Below are 25,000 nucleotides of genomic sequence, written 5' to 3'. Positions count from 1 at the left end.
TAGAGTAGAGAGTAGAGTAGAGTAGAGAGTAGAGTAGAGAAGAGAGTAGGGTAGAGTAGAGAGTAGAGAATAGTAGAGAGTAGAGTAGAGTAGAGTGTAGAGAATAGTAGAGTAGAGAATAGTAGAGAGTAGAGTAGAGAGTAGAGTAGAGAGTAGACAAGAGTAGAGTAGAGAATAGTAGAGTAGAGAATAGTAGAGAATAGTAGAGTAGAGAATAGTAGAGAGTAGAGTAGAGAATAGTAGAGAGTAGAGAATAGTAGAGTAGAGAATAGTAGAGTAGAGTAGAGAATAGTAGAGAGTAGAGAATAGTAGAGAGTAGAGAGTAGAGAGTAGAGTAGAGAGTAGAGTAGAGAATAGTAGAGTAGAGTAGAGAATAGTAGAGTTGAGAGTAGAGGAGAGTAGAGAATAGTAGAGAGTAGAGAATAGTAGAGAATCGTAGAGTAGAGAGTAGAGAGTAGAGAGTAGAGTAGAGAGTAGAGTAGAGAGTAGAGTAGAGAGTAGAGTAGAGAATAGTAGAGAGTAGTAGAGTAGAGAAGAGTAGAGTAGAGTAGAGTGTAGAGTAGAGTAGAGTAGAGAGTAGAGTAGAGAGTAGAGTAGAGTAGAGAGTATAGTAGAGTAGAGAGTAGAGTAGGGTAGAGAGTAGAGTAGGGTGTAGAGTAGAGTAGAGAGTGTAGAGTAGACTAGAGTAGACTAGACTAGAGCAGAGTAGAGTAGACTAGAGAGTAGGGTAGAGTAGAGTAGAGAATAGTAGAGTAGGGTAGAGTAGAGAGTAGGGTAGAGTAGAGAGTAGGGTAGAGTAGAGTAGAGTAGAGAGTAGGGTAGAGTAGAGTAGAGTAGAGAATAGTAGAGTAGAGTAGAGTAGGGTAGAGTAGAGGGTAGAGTAGAGTAGAGTAGAGAGTAGAGTAGAGTAGAGAGTAGAGAATAGTAGAGTAGAGTAGAGAGTAGAGTAGAATAGAGAATAGTAGAGTAGAGTAGAGAGTAGAGTAGAGAGTAGAGTAGAGTAGTAGAGTAGTAGAGTAGAAGAGTAGAGTGTAGAGTAGAGTGTAGAGTAGAGTGTAGAGTAGAGAGTAGAGTAGAGAGTAGTAGAGTAGAGTAGAGAGTAGAGTAGAGTAGAGAGTAGAGTAGAGAATAGTAGAGTAGAGAGTAGAGTAGAGAGTAGAGTAGAGTAGTAGAGTAGTAGAGTAGAGTAGAGTAGAGAATAGTAGAGTAGAGTAGAGAGTAGAGTAGAGAGTAGAGTAGAGTAGAGTAGTAGAGTAGTAGAGTAGAGTAGAGTAGAGAGTAGAGTAGAGTAAAGTAGTAGAGTGTAGAGTAGAGAGTAGAGCAAAGGGGCGGCACTAGGTAGCCTAGTGGTTAGAGTGTTGGACTTGTAAACGAAAGGTTGCAAGATCGAATCCCTGAGCTGACGAGGTAAAAATCTGTCATTCTGCCCCCTGAACAAGGCAGTTAACACCACTGTTCCCTGGTAGGCCATCATTATAAATAAGAATGTTTTCTTAACTGACTTGCCTAGTTAAATAAAGGTTACATTTAAAAGATGTATCTATGTGTCTATCTATCTATCTGTCTGTCTGTCAGAGGAGGCTGGTGGGAGGAGCTTTAGGAGGACGGTTTCATTGTAACGGCTGGAATAGAACGGTATCAAACACATCATGCATGTGGAACCCACATTCCAGTTATTTCAACGAGCCCTTCCCCCTATCGCTTATCCTACCAGCCTCCTCTGGTGTTTGCTTGTACCCACCTTGTCCCCAGAAGCCCCAGTCAGTACAAAGGTAGAGAAGACAGGCAGGGAGTGTTTGGTGTGAGCTGGCCAGAACTCGATGCTAGCTCCCATGGGTAAACAGAACAGAGGAACAGACTCCGGCAGGGGAAAGGACTCATCGTCCTCCTCTGGGTACCTACACAACAGACCTAGAGAGAGAAATCAGATTAAATGTTCTGTCCTATTACACTGTCTAATATTCTGTCCTATTACACTGTCTAATATTCTGTCCTATTACACTGTCTAATATTCTGTCCTATTACACTGTCTGTTCAAGATTCTGTCCTATTACACTGTCTAATATTCTGTCCTATTACACTGTCTGTTCAAGATTCTGTCCTATTACACTGTCTGTCTAATATTCTGTCCTATTACAGTCTGTCTAATATTCTGTCCTATTACACTGTCTGTTCAATGTTCTGTCCTATTACACTGTCTAATATTCTGTCCTATTACACTGTCTGTTCAATATTCTGTCCTATTACACTGTCTGTTCAATATTCTGTCCTATTACAGTCTGTCTAATATTCTGTCCTATTACACTGTCTGTTCAATATCCTGTCCTATTACACGGTCTAATATTCTGTCCTATTACACTGTCTAATATTCTGTCTTATTACACTGTCTAATATTCTGTCCTATTACACTGTCTGTTCAATGTTCTGTCCTATTACACGGTCTAATGTTCTGTCCTATTACACTGTCTGTCTAATATTCTGTCCTATTACACTGTCTGTCTAATATTCTGTCCTATTACAAAGGTCTGTTCAAGATTCTGTCCTATTACACTGTCTGTCTAATATTCTGTCTTATTACACTGCCTGTTCAATATTCTGTCCTATTACAGTCTGTCTAATATTCTGTCCTATTACACTGTCTGTTCAATGTTCTGTAATATTACACTGTCTGTTCAATATTCTGTCCTATTACACTATCTGTTCAATATTCTGTCCTATTACACTGTCTGTTCAATATCCTGTCCTATTACACGGTCTAATATTCTGTCCTATTACACTGTCTGTTCAATATTCTGTCCTATTACACTGTCTGTTCAATATTCTGTCCTATTACACTGTCTAATATTCTGTCCTATTACACTGTCTAATATTCTGTCCTATTACACTGTCTGTTCAATATTCTGTCCTATTACACGGTCTGTCTAATATTCTGTCCTATTACACTGTCTAATATTCTGTCCTATTACACTGTCTGTCTAATATTCTGTCCTATTACACTGTCTAATATTCTGTCCTATTACACTGTCTGTCTAATATTCTGTCCTATTACACTGTCTGTCTAATATTCTGTCCTACAACACTGTCTGTCTAATATTCTGTCCTATTACACTGTCTGTTCAATATTCTGTCCTATTACACGGTCTGTCTTATATTCTGTCCTATTACACTGTCTAATATTCTGTCCTATTACACTGTCTGTCTAATATTCTATCCTATTACACTGTCTAATATTCTGTCCTATTACACTGTCTGTCTAATATTCTGTCCTATTACACTGTCTAATATTCTGTCCTATTACACTGTCTAATATTCTGTCCTATTACACTGTCTAATATCCTGTCCTATTACACTGTCTGTTCAATATTCTGTCCTATTACACTGTCTGTTAATTAGAGAATCCAAGTACTTTACCTGCGTTGTAAGCGATTGTGTTGGTTTTAGCCAGTGACTTCTTGTAACACAGGTACACTGAGGATCCCCACTGACATGGACAAACAGACAAACAGACAACATGTGATTGAAACGGGTAAAGACAATGCATTATGAACTCAGCAAAAAAAAAAGGAAACGTCCCTTTTTCAGGACCCTGTCTTTCAAAGATAATTCGTTAAAAATCCAAATAACTTCACAAATCTTCATTGTAAAGGGTTTAAACACTGTTTCCCCATGCTTGTTCCATGAACCATAAACAATTAATGAACATGCACCTGTGGAACGGTCGTTAAGACACTAACAGCTTACAGACGGTAGGCAATTAAGGTCACAGTTATGAAAACTTAGGACACTAAAGAGGCCTTTCTACTGACTCTGAAAAACTGACCAAAAGAAAAATGCCCAGGGTCCCTGCTCATCTGCGTGAACGTGCCTTAGGCATGCTGCAAGGAGGCATGAGGACTGCAGATGTGGCCAGGGCAATAAATTGAAATGTTCACAGTACGTGAGACGCCTAAGACAGCGCTACAGGGAGACAGGATGGACAGCTGATCGTCCTCGCAGTGGCAGACCACGTGTAACCACACCTGCACAGGATCGGTACATCCGAACATCACACCTACGGGACGGGTACAGGATGGCAACAACAACTGCCCGAGTTACACCAGGAAAGCACAATCCCTCCATCAGTGTTCAGACTGTCCGCAATAGGCTGAGAGAGGCTGGACTGAGGGCTTGTAGGCCTGTTGTAAGGCAGGTCCTCACCAGACATCACCGACAACAACGTCGCCTATGGGCACAAACCCACCGTCGCTGGACCAGACAGGACTGGCAAAAAGTGCTCTTCACTGACAAGTCGCGGCTTTGTCTCACCAGGGGTGATGGTCGGATTCGCGTTTATTGTCGAAGGAATGAGCGTTACACCGAGGCCTGTGCTCTGGGGCGGGATCGATTTGGAGGTGGAGGGTCCATCATGGTCTGGGGCGGTGTGTCACAGCATCATCGGACTGAGCTTGTTGTCACTGCAGGCAATCTCTACGCTGTGCGTTACAGGGAAGACATCCTCCTCCCTCATGTGGTACCCTTCCTGCAGGCTCATCCTGACATGACCCTCCAGCATGACAATGCCACCAGCCATACTGCTCGTTCTGTGTGTGATTTCCTGCAAGACAGGAATTGTCAGCGTTCTGCCATGGCCAGCAATGAGCCCGGATCTCAATCCCATTGAGCACGTCTGGGACCTGTTGGATCGGAGGGTGAGGGCTAGGGCCATTCCCCCCAGAAATGTCTGGAAACTTGCAGGTGCCTTGGTGGAAGAGTGGGGTAACATCTCACAGCAAGAACTGACAAATCTGGTACAGTCCATGAGGAGGAGGTGCACTGCAGTACTTAATGCAGCTGGTGGCCACACCAGATACTGACTGTTGCTTTTGATTTTGACCCCCCTTTGTTCAGGGACAAATTATTCAATTTCTGCTAGTCACATGTCTGTGGAACTTGTTCAGTTTATGTCTCAGTTGTTGAATCTTGTTATGTTCATACAAATATTTACACATGTTAATTAAGTTTGCTGAAAATAAACGCAGTTGACAGTGAGAGGACGTTTCTTTTTTTGCTGAGTTTACTAGTGAAGGTAGAACAGTTACACCCTGAGTGTACAAAACATTAGGAACACCTGTTCGTTCCATGACAAGATTGACCAGGTGAATCCAGGTGAAAGCCATGATCCCTTATTGATGTCACCTGTTAAATTCACTTCAATCAGTGTAGATGAAGGGTTTTTAAGCCTTGAGACAATTGAGACATGTATTGTGTGCCATTCAGAGGGTGAATGGGCAAGAAAAAATATGTAAGTAACTTTGAACAGGGTATGGTAGTAGGTGCCAGGTGCACAATTTGTGTCAAGAACTGCAACGCTGCTGGGATTTTCACACTCAACCATCTCCCGTGTGTATCAAGAATGGTCCACCATCCAAAGGACATCCAGCCAACTTGACACAACTGTGGGAAGCACTGGAGTCAACATGGGCCAGCATCCCTGTGGAACGCTTTGACACCATGTAGAGTCAATGCCCCAACGAATTGAGGCTGTTCTGGGGGCAAAAAAGGGGTGGAACTCAATATTAGGAAGGTGTTCATAAGATTTTGTACACTTAGTGTTGTTCCTCAGGACATTGTATTTGGTGAAAAGCATTGGACCTAGAATGTTACCTTGGGGGACACCACTTGTCAACTCCTCGTAAATTGTCTGAGCCAAAATGGCCCATAGGGCAGGAGCTAATGTTCTGTTTCTGTAGCGTGAGGCAGCTTGTTGTACAAGTACAGTGGCTTGCGAAAGTATTCACCCCCTTGGAATTTCTCCTATTTTGTTGCCTTTCAACCTGGAATTAAAATAGATTTTTTGGGGGGGGTTGAATCATTTGATTTACACAACATGCCTATCACTTTGAAGATGCAAAATATTTTGTATTGTGAAACAAACAAGAAATAATACCAAAATAATGAGCGTGCATAACTATTCACCCCCCCCAAAGTCAATACTTTGTAGAGCCACCTTTTGCAGCAATTACAGCTGCAAGTCTCTTGGGGTATGTCTCTATAAGCTTGGCACATCGAGCTACTGGGATTTTTGCCCATTCTTCAAGGCTAAACTGCTCCAGCTCCTTCAAGTTGGATGGGTTCCGCTGGTGTACAGCAATCTTTAAGTTATACCACAGATTCTCAATTGGATTGAGGTCTGGGCTTTGACTCGGGCCATTCCAAGACATTTAAATGTTTCCCCTTAAACCAGTCAAGAGTTTCTTTAGCAGTATGCTTAGGGTCATTGTCCTGCTGGAAGGTGAACCTCCGTCCCAGTCTCAAATCTCTGGAAGACTGAAACAGGTTTCCCTCAAGAATTTCCATGCATTTAGCACCATCCATCATTCCTTCAATTCTGATCAGTTTCCCAGTCCCTGCCGATGAAAAACATCCCCACAGCATGATGCTGCCACCACCATGCTTCACTGTGGGGATGATGTTCTCAGGGTGATGGGAGGTGTTGAGTTTGCGCCAGACATAGTGTTTGCCTTGATGGCCAAAAAGCTACATTTTAGTCTCTTCTGACCAGAGTATGTTCTTCCATATGTTTGGGGAGTCTCCCACATGCCTGTTGGAAAAAACCAAACGTGTTTGCTTATTTTTTTCGTTAAGTGATGGCTTTTTTTCTGGCTACTCTTCCGTAAATCCCAGCTCTGTGGAGTGTACGGCTTAAAGTGGTCCTATGGACAGATACTCCAATCTCCGCTGTGGAGCTTTGCAGCTCCTTCAGCGTTATCTTTGGCCTCTTTGTTGCTTCTCCACAACTTTGTCTCTGACCTGATCGGAGAGCTCCTTGGTCTTCATAGTACCGCTTGCTTAGTGGTGTTGCAGAACAGGTGTATATATCCTGAGATCATGTGATAGATCATGTGACACTTAGATTGCACACAGGTGGACATTAATTGCGTAGTTTGTATTGTATAGTATTTAACACAACTGGTGGTTTGAAATTCCCATTTTTAGAGCCTCTCCTGCCAATGATATACGAGTGAACTTACACACAGGTCACATTCATATCAACTGGCATTGTTTACGTCGTTACCTAGCAACCAACCTACCACTACCACTTTTACAACTATTTGTCTTAGCACCTTTAACTTGTCAAGGATGATTTTAGAGTTACTTTTGATTTGTTTGTTTTATCCACTAACGTTTAAATGAATTGTACCGACAAGAAGAGGAAGAGGAGGAAGATATGAAAGAAATTAAATCAAGAAGAGCAAAGTGTTAACATTATAGACATGGACCAGTAACCTGAGTCTAGTGTTAACATTATAGACATGGACCAGCAACCTGAGTCTAGTGTTAACATTATAGACATGGACCAGTAACCTGAGTCTAGTGTTAACATTATAGACATGGACCAGTAACCTGAGTCTAGTGTTAACATTATAGACATGGACCAGTAACCTGAGTCTAGTGTAAACATTATAGACATGGACCAGCAACCTGAGTCTAGTGTTAACATTATAGACATGGACCAGTAACCTGAGTCTAGTGTTAACATTATAGACATGGACCAGTAACCTGAGTCTAGTGTTAACATTATAGACATGGACCAGTAACCTGAGTCTAGTGTTAACATTATAGACATGGACCAGCAACCTGAGTCTAGTGTTAACATTATAGACATGGACCAGTAACCTGAGTCTAGTGTAAACATTATAGACATGGACCAGTAACCTGAGTCTAGTGTTAACATTATAGACATGGACCAGTAACCTGAGTCTAGTGTTAACATTATAGACATGGACCAGTAACCTGAGTCTAGTGTTAACATTATAGACATGGACCAGTAACCTGAGTCTAGTGTTAACATTATAGACATGGACCAGTAACCTGAGTCTAGTGTTAACATTATAGACATGGACCAGTAACCTGAGTCTAGTGTTAACATTATAGACATGGACCAGTAACCTGAGTCTAGTGTTAACATTATAGACATGGACCAGTAACCTGAGTCTAGTGTTAACATTATAGACATGGACCAGTAACCTGAGTCTAGTGTTAACATTATAGACATGGACCAGCAACCTGAGTCTAGTGTTAACATTATAGACATGGACCAGTAACCTGAGTCTAGTGTTAACATTATAGACATGGACCAGTAACCTGAGTCTAGTGTTAACATTATAGACATGGACCAGTAACCTGAGTCTAGTGTTAACATTATAGACATGGACCAGTAACCTGAGTCTAGTGTTAACATTATAGACATGGACCAGTAACCTGAGTCTAGTGTTAACATTATAGACATGGACCAGTAACCTGAGTCTAGTGTTAACATTATAGACATGGACCAGTAACCTGAGTCTAGTGTTAACATTATAGACATGGACCAGTAACCTGAGTCTAGTGTTAACATTATAGACATGGACCGACCGAGTCGGACGCAGGCCAGACCTGAGTCTAGTGTTAACATTATAGACATGGACCAGTAACCTGAGTCTAGTGTTAACATTATAGACATGGACCAGTAACCTGAGTCTAGTGTTAACATTATAGACATGGACCAGTAACCTGAGTCTAGTGTTAACATTATAGACATGGACCAGTAACCTGAGTCTAGTGTTAACATTATAGACATGGACCAGTAACCTGAGTCTAGTGTTAACATTATAGACATGGACCAGTAACCTGAGTCTAGTGTTAACATTATAGACATGGACCAGTAACCTGAGTCTAGTGTTAACATTATAGACATGGACCAGTAACCTGAGTCTAGTGTTAACATTATAGACATGGACCAGCAACCTGAGTCTAGTGTTAACATTATAGACATGGACCAGTAACCTGAGTCTAGTGTTAACATTATAGACATGGACCAGTAACCTGAGTCTAGTGTTAACATTATAGACATGGACCAGTAACCTGAGTCTAGTGTTAACATTATAGACATGGACCAGCAACCTGAGTCTAGTGTTAACATTATAGACATGGACCAGCAACCTGAGTCTAGTGTTAACATTATAGACATGGACCAGTAACCTGAGTCTAGTGTTAACATTATAGACATGGACCAGTAACCTGAGTCTAGTGTTAACATTATAGACATGGACCAGTAACCTGAGTCTAGTGTTAACATTATAGACATGGACCAGCAACCTGAGTCTAGTGTTAACATTATAGACATGGACCAGCAACCTGAGTCTAGTGTTAACATTATAGACATGGACCAGCAACCTGAGTCTAGTGTTAACATTATAGACATGGACCAGCAACCTGAGTCTAGTGTTAACATTATAGACATGGACCAGTAACCTGAGTCTAGTGTTAACATTATAGACATGGACCAGTCAACCTGAGTCTAGTGTTATACATTATAGACATGGACCAGTAACCTGAGTCTAGTGTTAACATTATAGACATGGACCAGCAACCTGAGTCTAGTGTTAACATTATAGACATGGACCAGTAACCTGAGTCTAGTGTTAACATTATAGACATGGACCAGTAACCTGAGTCTAGTGTTAACCATTATAGACATGGACCAGTAACCTGAGTCTAGTGTTAACAACATTATGAGACATGGACCAGTAACCTGAGTCTAGTGTTAACATTATAGACATGGACCAGCAACCTGAGTCTAGTGTTAACATTATAGACATGGACCAGCAACCTGAGTCTAGTGTTAACATTATAGACATGGACCAGCAACCTGAGTCTAGTGTTAAACATTATAGACATGGACCAGCTAACCTGAGTCTAGTGTTAACATTATAGACATGGACCAGTAACCTGAGTCTAGTGTAAACATTATAGACATGGACCAGTAACCTGAGTCTAGTGTTAACATTATAGACATGGACCAGTAACCTGAGTCTAGTGTTAACATTATAGACATGGACCAGTAACCTGAGTCTAGTGTTAACATTATAGACATGGACCAGCAACCTGAGTCTAGTGTTAACATTATAGACATGGACCAGCAACCTGCGTCTAGTGTTAACATTATAGACATGGACCAGCAACCTGAGTCTAGTGTTAACATTATAGACATGGACCAGCAACCTGAGTCTAGTGTTAACATTATAGACATGGACCAGTAACCTGAGTCTAGTGTTAACATTATAGACATGGACCAGTAACCTGAGTCTAGTGTTAACATTATAGACATGGACCAGTAACCTGAGTCTAGTGTTAACATTATAGACATGGACCAGTAACCTGAGTCTAGTGTAAACATTATAGACATGGACCAGTAACCTGAGTCTAGTGTTAACATTATAGACATGGACCAGTAACCTGAGTCTAGTGTTAACATTATAGACATGGACCAGTAACCTGAGTCTAGTGTTAACATTATAGACATGGACCAGTAACCTGAGTCTAGTGTTAACATTATAGACATGGACCAGTAACCTGAGTCTAGTGTAAACATTATAGACATGGACCAGCAACCTGAGTCTAGTGTTAACATTATAGACATGGACCAGCAACCTGAGTCTAGTGTTAACATTATAGACATGGACCAGCAACCTGAGTCTAGTGTAAACATTATAGACATGGACCAGTAACCTGAGTCTAGTGTTAACATTATAGACATGGACCAGTAACCTGAGTCTAGTGTTAACATTATAGACATGGACCAGTAACCTGAACCCAGTGTTAACATTATAGACATGGACCAGTAACCTGAGTCTAGTGTTAACATTATAGACATGGACCAGTAACCTGAGTCTAGTGTTAACATTATAGACATGGACCAGCAACCTGAGTCTAGTGTAAACATTATAGACATGGACCAGTAACCTGAGTCTAGTGTTAACATTATAGACATGGACCAGTAACCTGAGTCTAGTGTTAACATTATAGACATGGACCAGTAACCTGAGTCTAGTGTTAACATTATAGACATGGACCAGTAACCTGAGTCTAGTGTTAACATTATAGACATGGACCAGTAACCTGAGTCTAGTGTTAACATTATAGACATGGACCAGCAACCTGAGTCTAGTGTTAACATTATAGACATGGACCAGTAACCTGAGTCTAGTGTTAACATTATAGACATGGACCAGTAACCTGAGTCTAGTGTAAACATTATAGACATGGACCAGTAACCTGAGTCTAGTGTTAACATTATAGACATGGACCAGCAACCTGAGTCTAGTGTTAACATTATAGACATGGACCAGTAACCTGAGTCCAGTGTTAACATTATAGACATGGACCAGTAACCTGAGTCTAGTGTTAACATTATAGACATGGACCAGTAACCTGAGTCTAGTGTTAACATTATAGACATGGACCAGCAACCTGAGTCTAGTGTTAACATTATAGACATGGACCAGTAACCTGAGTCTAGTGTTAACATTATAGACATGGACCAGTAACCTGAGTCTAGTGTTAACATTATAGACATGGACCAGTAACCTGAGTCTAGTGTTAACATTATAGACATGGACCAGTAACCTGAGTCTAGTGTTAACATTATAGACATGGACCAGTAACCTGAGTCTAGTGTTAACATTATAGACATGGACCAGTAACCTGAGTCTAGTGTTAACATTATAGACATGGACCAGCAACCTGAGTCTAGTGTTAACATTATAGACATGGACCAGTAACCTGAGTCTAGTGTTAACATTATAGACATGGACCAGTAACCTGAGTCTAGTGTTAACATTATAGACATGGACCAGTAACCTGAGTCTAGTGTTAACATTATAGACATGGACCAGTAACCTGAGTCTAGTGTAAACATTATAGACATGGACCAGTAACCTGAGTCTAGTGTTAACATTATAGACATGGACCAGCAACCTGAGTCTAGTGTTAACATTATAGACATGGACCAGTAACCTGAACCCAGTGTTAACATTATAGACATGGACCAGTAACCTGAGTCTAGTGTTAACATTATAGACATGGACCAGTAACCTGAACCCAGTGTTAACATTATAGACATGGACCAGTAACCTGAGTCTAGTGTTAACATTATAGACATGGACCAGTAACCTGAGTCTAGTGTTAACATTATAGACATGGACCAGCAACCTGAGTCTAGTGTAAACATTATAGACATGGACCAGTAACCTGAGTCTAGTGTTAACATTATAGACATGGACCAGCAACCTGAGTCTAGTGTTAACATTATAGACATGGACCAGTAACCTGAGTCTAGTGTTAACATTATAGACATGGACCAGTAACCTGAGTCTAGTGTTAACATTATAGACATGGACCAGTAACCTGAGTCTAGTGTTAACATTATAGACATGGACCAGCAACCTGAGTCTAGTGTAAACATTATAGACATGGACCAGCAACCTGAGTCTAGTGTTAACATTATAGACATGGACCAGCAACCTGAGTCTAGTGTTAACATTATAGACATGGACCAGCAACCTGAGTCTAGTGTTAACATTATAGACATGGACCAGTAACCTGAGTCTAGTGTTAACATTATAGACATGGACCAGTAACCTGAGTCTAGTGTTAACATTATAGACATGGACCAGTAACCTGAGTCTAGTGTTAACATTATAGACATGGACCAGCAACCTGAGTCTAGTGTTAACATTATAGACATGGACCAGTAACCTGAGTCTAGTGTTAACATTATAGACATGGACCAGCAACCTGAACCCAGCGTTAACTTAGACAAGTAGAGAAATTAAAAAGTTACATCAAGATAAACCGACTGGGCAGTGAATTGCTGTCTGGAATGGCTGTCAGACAAGGGAATAAACATCGATCTGGCAACTGTTTCAAAACAGGAGATGGGTAATATTCTCTGGAGTTTCTACGCCACCTACTGAATACGGTGTGGTTTTGTCCCGCCCTGACCTTAGAGAGCCTCTTTTATTCTCTAGTTTGGTTAGGTCAGGGTGTGACTTGGGTGGGAAATCTATGTTTATATTTCTTTGTTGGCCTAGTATGGTTCCCAATCAGAGAGCAGCTGTTTATCGTTGTCTCTGATTGGGGATCATACTTAGGCAGCCTGATTGGGATCATGTTTGTGTGTAGTTGCTTTCTGTACTGCATATAGCTTAAAGTTCGTTTTAGTATTTATTTTTTATTTTTTCCGATGTCATTTTTATAGTATAGTATTGTATAGTATTGTATTGTATTGTTAGAGTACTTGTTAGATATTACTGCACGGTCGGAACTAGAAGCACAAGCATTTCGCTACACTCGCACTAACATCTGCTAACCATGTGTATGTGACCAATAAAATTTGATTTGATTTGATATTGTATAGTATTGTATTGCATTGTATTTTATAGTTTTGTATAGTATTGAATGGGTTGATTTTGCTCATCATACTACTGTTGAGGTTCTTGTCCACCTTGTCCACCATATTGTATAATATTGTATAGTATTGTATTGTATTGTATTTTATAGTGCAGTATTGTATTTTATAGTGCAGCATTGTATTTTATAGTGCAGTATTGTATTGTATTGTATAGTATTGTATTGTATAATATTGTATAGTATTGTATTTTATAGTTTAGTATTGTGCAGTATTGTATTGTATAGTATAGTATAGTATTGTATTGTATAATATTGTATAGTATTGTATAATATTGTATAGTATTGTATTTTTTCGTTTAGTATTGTGCAGTATTGTATTGTATAGTATAGTATTGTATTGTATTTTATAGTGCAGTATTGTATTTTATAGTGCAGTATTGTATTGTATTGTATAGTATTGTATTGTATTGTATTGTATAATATTGTATAGTATTGTATTTTATAGTTTAGTATTGTGCAGTATTGTATTGTATAGTATAGTATAGTATTGTATTGTATAATATTGTATAGTATTGTATTGTATAATATTGTATAGTATTGTATTGTATTGTATTTTATAGTGCAGTATTGTGCAGTATTGTATTGTATAGTATAGTATTGTATTGTATAGTATTGTATAGTATTGTATAGTATTGTAGGGGTTGATTTTGCTCACCATACTACTGTTGAGGTTCTTGTCCACCTTGCAGAAGGTGTGAGGGGGCGTCTCCCCTTTGCCCGGGATGATGATGCAGACATCTGTGACAGCCAATGACGTGTGAGGCTGGCTCTGCGGGGAGCGGCGATAGGTGATGTAGATGCGCTGGGAGGAGGAGCTACTGATGTTGGCAGGGCGACCAGAGGGAGTGGTTTGGACGATGTGACAGCCAGGCTTCAGCTTCTCCTTCCACTCAAACAGAACCCTGAGAGGAGACAGAGGAGGAAATGTTAGGACTGATTCACAATACACAGTTGAGCCAAGCCTAGCCTAGCCAAACCTAGCCTAGCCTAGCCTAGCCTAGCCAAGCCTAGCCTAGCCTAGCCTAGCCAAGCCTAGCCAAGCCTAGCCTATCCAAGCCTAGCCAAGCCTAGCCTATCCAAGCCTAGCCAAGCCTAGCCAATCCAAGCCTAGCCAATCCAAGCCTAGCCAAGCCTAGCCTATCCAAGCCTAGCCAAGCCTAGCCAATCCAAGCCTAGCCAAGCCAAACCAATCCAAGCCTAGCCAAGCCAAGCCTAGCCTAGCCAAACCAATCCAAGCCTAGCCTAGCCAAGCCAAGCCAATCCAAGCCTAGCCAAGCCAAACCAATCCAAGCCAAGCCTAGCCAAGCCTAGCCAAGCCAAACCAATCCAAGCCTAGCCAAGCCAAGCCAAGCCAATCCAAGCCTAGCCTAGCCAAACCAATCCAAGCCTAGCCTAGCCAAGCCAAGCCAATCCAAGCCTAGCCAAGCCAAACCAATCCAAGCCAAGCCTAGCCAAGCCTAGCCTAGCCAAACCAATCCAAGCCTAGCCTAGCCAAGCCAAGCCAATCCAATCCAATCCAAGCCTAGCCTATCCAAGCCTAGCCAAGCCTAGCCTATCCAAGCCTAGCCAAGCCTAGCCAATCCAAGCCTAGCCAAGCCTAGCCAATCCAAGCCTAGCCAAGCCTAGCCTATCCAAGCCTAGCCAAGCCTAGCCAATCCAAGCCTAGCCAAGCCAAACCAATCCAAGCCTAGCCAAGCCAAGCCTAGCCTAGCCAAGCCAAGCCAAGCCTAGCCTATCCAAGCCTAGCCAAGCCTAGCCTATCCAAGCCTAGCCAAGCCAAGCCAATCCAAGCCTAGCCAAGCCTAGCCAAGCCTAGCCAAGCCAAACCAAGCCAAGCCTAGCCTAGCCTAGCCAATCCAATCCAAGCCAAGCCAAGCCTAGCCAAGCCAAACCAATCCAAGCCTAGCCATGCCAAGCCTAGCCTATCCAAGCCTAGCCAAGCCTAGCCTATCCAAGCCTAGCCAAGCCAAACCAATCCAAGCCAAGCCAAGCCTAGCCAAGCCAAACCAAGCCAAGCCTAGCCTAGCCAATCCAATCCAAGCCTAGCCTAGCCTAGCCTAGCCAATCCAATCCAAGCCTAGCCTAGCCTAGCCTATCCAATCCAATCCAAGCCTAGCCTAGCCAAGCTGTACTGGCCTGGACTGGTTTACTCATACCCCATTGGATGCTACCTTTGGGATGGGACACAGCCATTGGATGCTACCTTTGTATTGGGACACAGCCATTGGATGCTACCTTTGTATTGGGACACAGCCATTGGATGCTACCTTTGTATTGGGACACAGCCATTGGATGCTACCTTTGTATTGGGACACAGCCATTGGATGCTACCTTTGGATTGGGACACAGCCATTGGATGCTACCTTTGGATTGGGACACAGCCATTGGATGCTACCTTTGTATTGGGACACAGCCATTGGATGCTACCTTTGTATTGGGACACAGCCATTGGATGCTACCTTTGGATTGGGACACAGCCATTGGATGCTACCTTTGGATTGGGACACAGCCATTGGATGCTACCTTTGGATTGGGACACAGCCTTTGGATGCTACCTTTGGATTGGGACACAGCCATTGTTGCTGGACAGAAAGTATCTGAGCCAGCACTGTACAGTTGGAGTTCGCCACGATAGAGCCAACACTGTACAGCAATAATAGACAAATAATCTCACTTACTCCTAAACACATGGAAATCAGAGTTGAGCCTTGACTATGGTAAATCACGTTCGATGGACAGTGAAAGGAGATTAATGGACTACTGATCTAAGAATGTATATAGGCCAGCGACCCAGCGGAAGAACTGGTCCTAGGTCAGATCTAATGGAATAGGTGATTGAGTATAGGTGATTGAGACAACATAAGCACTGTTCCTAGACCAGTCCTAGGAGTCTGTTTTATAGGATTAGTGTAGTTGGTGTGAGTGACAGTTTAAGTACTGATCCTAGACCAGTCCTTTTAGAAAAAAAGGGGGGGGGGGATTAGTGTAGTGTTATAAGTCACAGGAAAAAAAGATCTGATTTCAGGTCAGTATTAGAATGAACAGGGGATTAGTCAACATCACAAATGGCACCCTATTCACTATATAGTGCACTACTTTTGACCAGGACCCAATAGGGGTGCTATTTGGGACGTAAGCCAGGGATTATTGTAGTGTTTCTTTCTGTGAGTGACCACGCTAAAATAACTGTTCCTAGACCAGCATTTATAAAGGTTAAGGAGCAGTGTAGTGTTGTGAGTAGAAGGAGACGACTGACCCCAGATCAGTGAGAGGAGGTTTATCGCGACCTCTCTTGTAGCAGAGGTAAATCTGAGGCCCTCTGAGACTGGCTCCGTTCAGCTCTGCAGACAGACCAGACGGAGTGGACTCGAGGCAGGTGTAACCCTGAGGAACCTAGGAACAATGATACATAAAGACAAAACATCATAACGATACATTCGTAGTGAAGGTACATGGTATTATGGGATGTGTGGTCCTGTGTGGCTCAGTTGGTAGAGTGTAGCACTTGCAATGCCAAGGATTGTGGGTTCAATTCCTGCTGGGGCCACCATATGAAGAAAAAAAAATGTATACAGATGTGACTGTAAATTGCTCTGAATAAGGAAATGTCATAAATAATCCTCAGTTTAGTTGAAAAACATAGAACCTCAGGGGACGACGTTTAATTTGCAGAGTGCTTTTCATTAAATGCAGAGATCACAAAGCTCTGTAACATCAAAAACAACAATCACAAAGCGCTGTAACAACAATCACAAAGCGCTGTAACAACAATCACAAAGCGCTGTAACAACAATCACAAAGCGCTGTAACAACAATCACAAAGCGCTGTAACAACAATCACAAAGCGCTGTAACAACAATCACAAAGCTCTGTAACATCAAAAACAACAATCACAAAGCTCTGTAACATCAAAAACAACAATCACAAAGCGCTGTAACAACAATCACAAAGCGCTGTAACATCTAAAAACAACTTTACAAATGCTTTATGAAGGCTGAAAGTTGTAAAGTTGAAAAATTCTGGTAACTTTCCCAAACCAGGTTTCCCAGAAATCCTTGATGGAAGATCCCAGAATCAAGAGTGGATAAGTAGGAAGTCCAGAAACCAAACCAACCAGGATTTCTGGGAAATTTACCAGAATTATTTTTCTTCCCCTCACTAAAAAGCTAAACAAAAAAAGGTTAGAAGTGTAGTCGTATACCGCTTCCCCCAGTGAGCATATAACCACAGCTACGTCTGTGATGGGGGCCAGGGGCCGACCACCAGGGGCCGAGCGGGGAAAGCGACCAGGAATATCGTCCAGCTGCAGTTCCTCCTCTAAGGGCTTGGAGGAGTCAGTGAGCCCTGCTACCACAAAGTAGTCTGCTATACGAGGACCGGTCTCCTCCATCATCAACCATGGGCTAGAGAGAGAGAGAGAGAGAGAGAGAGAGAGAGAGAGAGAGAGAGAGGGGAGGGGAAGATGGGGAGAGGGTGAGGGAGGGAGAGAGAGAGAGAGGGGAGGGGGTGAGAGAGGGAGAGAGTGAGGCAGGGAATGGGAGGGAGGGAGAGGGAGGGAGAGGGAGAGAGTGAGGCAGGGAATGGGAGGGAGGGAGAGGGAGAAAGTGAGGCAGGGAATGGGAGAGAGGGAGAGGGAGAGAGAGGGAGGGAGAGAAGGGAGGGAGGGAGAGGGAGAGAGTGAGGGAGAAAAGGGAGGGTGAGAGAGGGAGAGAGTGAGGCAGGGAATGGGAGGGAGAGGGGAGGGGAAGATGGGGAGGGGGTGAGAGAGGGAGAGAGTGAGGCAGGGAATGGGAGGGAGGGAGAGGGGAGGGGAAGATGGGGAGAGGGTGAGAGAGGGAGAGAGTGAGGCAGGGAATGGGAGGGAGGGAGAGGGGAGGGGAAGATGGGGAGAGGGTGAGAGAGGGAGAGAGTAAGGCAGGGAACGGGAGGGAGGGAGAGGGAGAGAGTGAGGCAGGGAATGGGAGAGAGGGAGAGGGAGAGAGAGGGAGAGAGTGAGGCAGGGAATAGGAGAGAGGGAGAGGGAGAGAGAGGGAGAGAGTGAGGCAGGGAATAGGAGAGAGGGAGAGGGAGAGAGTGAGGGAGAGAAGGGAGGGAGGGAGAGAGTGAGGCAGGGAAGGGAGGGAGGGAGAGGGAGAGAGTGAGGGAGAGTGAGGGAGAGAGAGTTCAGGTTAGTTTATTTATAATGAAATACACTATGAAGCAGTCTGTTACATGAGTGTTGGGGAAGCAACTCTAAAATATAGTTTACCAAGCTACCAATTACTTCCCACTGGAAGAATTTAAACTACACTAAAGCTAACCTTAAGAAAAATATAGTTTAGTTAACTATAAAGTTAATTTGAAAAAGTAATTCACTACATCCAAAACTACTTCGTGAAAAATTATCATATGTAAATCTGAAATGTCATAAACTACAAATTGCAAGTACAGATCCCTTTAGGGTCATATGTTAACAGAATGTGTAACGATGTTTCAAGTGACAGTGGCAGGTCTAATGACGAAAAAAAGGAAGGAAATTATTGCCTACTTCACCCACATTATATTTAGTTTTTGCAGAAAAAGTAGTGTATAGTTCCAGTAGCTAGCAACATCGCTACATGGTAAAACAGTAGTGTGTAGTTCCAGTAGTTAGCTACACCGCTACATGCTAAAAGAGTAGTGTGTAGTTCCAGTAGTTAGCTACACCGCTACATGCTAAAACAGTAGTGTGTAGTTCCAGTAGTTAGCTACACCGCTACATGGTAAAACAGTAGTGTGTAGTTAGCCACACCGCTACATGCTAAAACAGTAGTGTGTAGTTCCAGTAGTTCGCAACATCGCTACATGGTTAAACAGTAGTGTGTAGTTCTAGTAGTTAGCTACACCGCTACATGCTAAAACAGTAGTGTGTAGTTCCAGTAGTTAGCTACACCGCTACATGGTAAAACAGTAGTGTGTAGTTCCAGTAGTTAGCTACACCGCTACATGGTAAAACAGTAGTGTGTAGTTCCAGTAGTTAGCTACACCGCTACATGGTTAAACAGTAGTGTGTAGTTCCAGTAGTTAGCTACACCGCTACATGGTAAAACAGTAGTGTGTAGTTCCAGTAGTTAGCTACACCGCTACATGGTAAACAGTAGTGTGTAGTTCCAGTAGTTAGCTACACCGCTACATGGTAAAACAGTAGTGTGTAGTTCCAGTAGTTAGCTACACCGCTACATGGTAAAACAGTAGTGTGTAGTTAGCCACACCGCTACATGCTAAAACAGTAGTGTGTAGTTCCAGTAGTTAGCTACACCGCTACATGGTAAAACAGTAGTGTGTAGTTCCAGTAGTTAGCTACACCGCTACATGGTAAAAAGGTAATAAAACAATTACCTCCCTCCCCTCGCTCCACCTCCCTCCCCTCCACCTCCCTCCCTCCCCTCCACTCCCTCTCCTCACCTCCACTCCCTCTCTCCCCTCCACTCCCTCTACTCCACCTCCCTTTGCTGCCTCTCTCCCCTCCACTCCCTCTACTCCACCTCCCTTTGCTGCCTCTCTCCCCTCCACCTCCCTTTGCTGCCTCCCTCCCCTCCACTCACTCCGTCCTCCTCCCACTACTGCCTCCCCTCCACCTCCCTCCCTCCCCTCCACCTTCCTCCCCTCCACTCACTCCCTCCACCTCCCACTACTGCCTCCCTCCCCTCCCTCCCTCCCTCCCTCCCCTCCATCACCCCCCTCCCCTCCCCTCCCTCCATCGCCCCCCTCCCCTCCCCTCCCTCCCTCCACCCCCCCTCCCCTCCATCGCCCCCCCTCCCCTCCACCCCCCTCCCCTCCCCTCCCTCCACCCCCCCCCCCCACACTTTTCATGACACACCACGAAAGTTTACAACACTGAGTCCCTCAGAAACTCCCCAGAAACTCTCACTATGCATTTTTTTTCTTCTTCTGTAATTTCCACATTCATCGGGGATCAGGCTGAGGCTGTTTCATCAACAAGCAGTGTGGAGGATAGATCAACTACCTACGCACGACGGATTTCTTCCTGAAACATCCGCTTCCAAAACAGAAAATGTGTCTGAACGAAGTGAGCAGAACACGTCATTTAGGGGTTTGTGATCAAAGCAGAAAGAGGAACTCCTTGGTGATTTTGTCATAAAGACTCTGACTGATTTCCTGTGAATTATTGCATGATTTCCCCCCCGATGTAGTGATTCATGAAAGTAGCATCCTCTATATCTTTATTTCATGTGTCCCCCCCCCCCCCCCCCCCCCCCCACCTCCGCCAACCACGCCAACCCTGAGTCACATCCCATTGTCACGAAGAGTTACGCTGAACAAAAACATAATGCAACATGCAACAATTTACTGACATACAGTTCATATAAGGAAATCAGTCAATTGAAATCAATTCATTAAGTCCTAATCTATGGATTATCACATGACTGGGAATACAGATATGAATCTGTTGGTCATAGATACCTTTAAAAGAAAAAGGTAGGGGGTGTGGATCAGAAAACCAGTCGGTATCTGGTCTGACCACCATTTGCCTCATGCAGTGCGACACATCTCCTTCACATAGAGTTGATCAGGCTGTTGATTGTGGCCTGTGGAATGTTGTCCCACCTCCTCCTTCAATGGCTGTGTGAAGTTTCCGGATTTTTGGCGGGAACTGGAACACGTTGTCGTACACGTCGATCCAGAGCATCCCAAACATGCTCAACGGGTGACCTGTCTGGGGAGTACGCAGGCCATGAGACATTTTCAGCTTCCAGGAACTGTGTACAGAGCCTTGCGACATGGGGGACCATGTTACAGCATTACGACGCTGTAACATGAGTTGATGGCAGCGGATGAATGACACAACAATGGGCCGGGCCTCTGGATCTCGTCACAGTATCTCCATGCATTCAAACTGCCATTGATAAAATGCAATTGTGTTTTGTTGTCCGTAGCTTATGCCTGCCCCATACCATAACCCCACCTCCACCATGGGGCCCATACCATAACCCCACCTCCACCATGGGGCCCATACCATAACCCCACCTCCACCATGGGGCCCATACCATAACCCCACCTCCACCATGGGGCCCATACCATAACCCCAACTCCACCATGGGGCCCATACCATAACCCCACCTCCACCATGGGGCCCATACCATAACCCCACCTCCACCATGGGGCCCATACCATAACCCCACCTCCACCATGGGGCCCATACCATAACCCCACCTCCACCATGGGGCCCATACCATAACCCCACCTCCACCATGGGGCCCATACCATAACCCCACCTCCACCATGGGGCCCATACCATAACCCCACCTCCCCCATGGGGCCCATACCATAACCCCACCTCCACCATGGGGCCCATACCATAACCCCACCTCCACCATGGGGCCCATACCATAACCCCACCTCCACCATGGGGCCCATACCATAACCCCACCTCCACCATGGGGCCCATACCATAACCCCACCTCCACCATGGGGCCCATACCATAACCCCACCTCCACCATGGGGCCCATACCATAACCCCACCTCCACCATGGGGCCCATACCATAACCCCACCTCCACCATGGGGCCCATACCATAACCCCACCTCCACCATGGGGCCCATACCATAACCCCACCTCCACCATGGGGCCCATACCATAACCCCACCTCCACCATGGGCCCCATACCATAACCCCACCGTCACCATGGGGCCCATACCATAACCCCACCTCCACCATGGGGCCCATACCATAACCCCACCTCCACCATGGGGCCCATACCATAACCCCACCTCCACCATGGGGCCCATACCATAACCCCACCTCCACCATGGGGCCCATACCATAACCATGGGGCCCATACCATAACCCCACCTCCACCATGGGGCCCATACCATAACCCCACCTCCACCATGGGGCCCATACCATAACCCCACCTCCACCATGGGGCCCATACCATAACCCCACCTCCACCATGGGGCCCATACCATAACCCCACCTCCACCATGGGGCCCATACCATAACCCCACCTCCACCATGGGGCCCATACCATAACCCCACCTCCACCATGGGGCCCATACCATAACCCCACCTCCCCCATGGGGCCCATACCATAACCCCACCTCCACCATGGGGCCCATACCATAACCCCACCTCCACCATGGGGCCCATACCATAACCCCACCTCCACCATGGGGCCCATACCATAACCCCACCTCCACCATGGGGCCCATACCATAACCCCACCTCCACCATGGGGCCCATACCATAACCCCACCTCCACCATGGGGCCCATACCATAACCCCACCTCCACCATGGGGCCTATACCATAACCCCACCTCCACCATGGGGCCCATACCATAACCCCACCTCCACCATGGGGCCCATACCATAACCCCACCTCCACCATGGGGCCCATACCATAACCCCACCTCCACCATGGGCCCCATACCATAACCCCACCGTCACCATGGGGCCCATACCATAACCCCACCTCCACCATGGGGCCCATACCATAACCCCACCTCCACCATGGGGCCCATACCATAACCCCACCTCCACCATGGGGCCCATACCATAACCATGGGGCCCATACCATAACCCCACCTCCACCATGGGGCCCATACCATAACCCCACCTCCACCATGGGGCCCATACCATAACCCCACCTCCACCATGGGGCCCATACCATAACCCCACCTCCACCATGGGGCCCATACCACAACCCCACCGTCACCATGGGGCCCAAACCATAACCCCACCTCCACCATGGGGCCCATACCATAACCCCACCTCCACCATGGGGCCCATACCATAACCCCACCTCCACCATGGGGCCCATACCATAACCCCACCTCCACCATGGGGCCCATACCATAACCCCACCTCCACCATGGGGCCCATACCATAACCCCACTTCCACCATGGGGCCCATACCATAAACCCACCTCCACCATGGGGCCCATACCATAACCCCACCTCCACCATGGGGCCCATACCATAACCCCACCTCCACCATGGGCCCCATACCATAACCCCACCTCCACCATGGGGCCCATACCATAACCCCACCTCCACCATGGGGCCCATACCATAACCCCACCTCCACCATGGGGCCCATACCATAACCCCACCTCCACCATGGGGCCCATACCATAACCCCACCTCCACCATGGGGCCCATACCATAACCCCACCTCCACCATGGGCCCCATACCATAACCCCACCTCCACCATGGGCCCCATACCATAACCCCACCTCCACCATGGGGCCCATACCATAACCCCACCTCCACCATGGGGCCCATACCATAACCCCACCTCCACCATGGGGCCCATACCATAACCCCACCTCCACCATGGGGCCCATACCATAACCCCACCTCCACCATGGGCCCCATACCATAACCCCACCTCCACCATGGGCCCCATACCATAACCCCACCTCCACCATGGGGCCCATACCATAACCCCACCTCCACCATGGGGCCCATACCATAACCCCACCTCCACCATGGGCCCCATACCATAACCCCACCTCCACCATGGGCCCCATACCATAACCCTACTGCCACCATGGGGCCACTCTGTTCACAACATTGACATCAGCAAACCTCTCGCCCACATGGCGCCATACACGCCGTCTGCCATCTACCCGGTATAGGTCCGTGAAGAGCACACTTCTCCAGCGTGCCAGTGGTCATCGAAAGGTGAGCATTTACCCACTGAAGTCTGTTACGACATTGAACTGCAGTCAGGTCCCGATCCTGGTGAGGACGACGAGCACGCGCATGAGCTTCCCTGAGACTGTTCTCTGACAGTTTGTCCAGACATTCTTCGATTGTGCAAAACCCACAGTTTCATCAGCTGTCCGGGGTGGCTGGTCTCAGACGATCAGCGCAGGTGAAGAAACCCGGATGTGGAGGTCCTGGGCTGGTGTGGTTACACGTGGTCTGCGTTTGTGAGGCCGGTTGGACGTACTGTCAAAATCTCTAAAACGACGTTGGAGGCGGCTTATGGTAGAGAAATGAACATGAAATGTTCTGGCAACAGCTCTGGTGAACCTTCCTACAGTCAGCATGCCAATTGCACTGCTCCCTCAAAACTTGAGACATCTGTGGCATTGTGTTGTGTTGTTGTGACAAAACTGCACATTTTAGTGGCCTTTTATTGTCCCCAACACAAGATGCACCTACGTAATGATCATGCTGTTTAATCAGCTTCTTGATATGCCACATCAGGCAGGTGGATGGATAATCTTGGCAAAGGAGAAATGTTCACTAACAGGGATGTAAACAAATTTCTGCACAAAATTTGAAAGACATCATATTTTTGTGCGTCTGGAACATTTCTGGGATCTTTTATTTCAGCTCATGAAACATGGGACCAACACTTTACATGTTGCGTTTATATTTTTGTTCAGTGTATTTCCTTATCCCAAATATTACAACAATTGTAGTGAATAGGCATACCCTACCCTAATCTCAGAAGCATCCATCCCTACCCCTAATCTCAGAAGCACCCATCTCTACCCTAATATCAGAAGCACTAATACCTACCCCTAATCTCAGAAGCACCCATCTCTACCTTAATCTCAGAAGCACCCATCTCTACCCTAATCTCAGAAGAACCCATCCCTACCCTAATCTCAGAAGCACCCATCTCTACCCTAATCTCAGAAGCACCCATCTCTACCTTAATCTCAGAAGCACCCAACCCTACCCTAATCTCAGAAGCACCCATCCCTACCCTAATCTCAGAAGCACCCAT

General features: G+C 45.2%; 1 protein-coding gene across 1 annotated transcript in view; it reads right to left on the bottom strand.

Annotated features, from left to right (window-relative positions):
* Window positions 1-25,000, bottom strand: part of dennd4a (DENN/MADD domain containing 4A) — a 136,115-nt gene that overhangs the window by 107,102 nt on the left and 4,013 nt on the right. The window contains exons 2-6 of the mRNA XM_082968222.1: window positions 17,474-17,675; window positions 16,529-16,665; window positions 13,928-14,174; window positions 3,412-3,481; window positions 1,742-1,911 (exon numbers count right to left, since the gene is read on the bottom strand). Of these exons, the coding sequence (XP_082824348.1) occupies window positions 1,742-1,911; window positions 3,412-3,481; window positions 13,928-14,174; window positions 16,529-16,665; window positions 17,474-17,665 (816 nt within the window). The 5' untranslated portion in view covers window positions 17,666-17,675. The remainder of the gene's footprint in view (window positions 1-1,741; window positions 1,912-3,411; window positions 3,482-13,927; window positions 14,175-16,528; window positions 16,666-17,473; window positions 17,676-25,000) is intronic.

This window comes from Salmo salar, chromosome 23, assembly GCF_965601325.2.
Source record: "Salmo salar chromosome 23, fSalSal1, whole genome shotgun sequence".
Lineage (NCBI taxonomy): Eukaryota > Metazoa > Chordata > Actinopteri > Salmoniformes > Salmonidae > Salmo > Salmo salar.
Note: the sequence above shows the minus strand (reverse complement) of the source record. Positions and strands in the feature narration are given on the sequence as shown.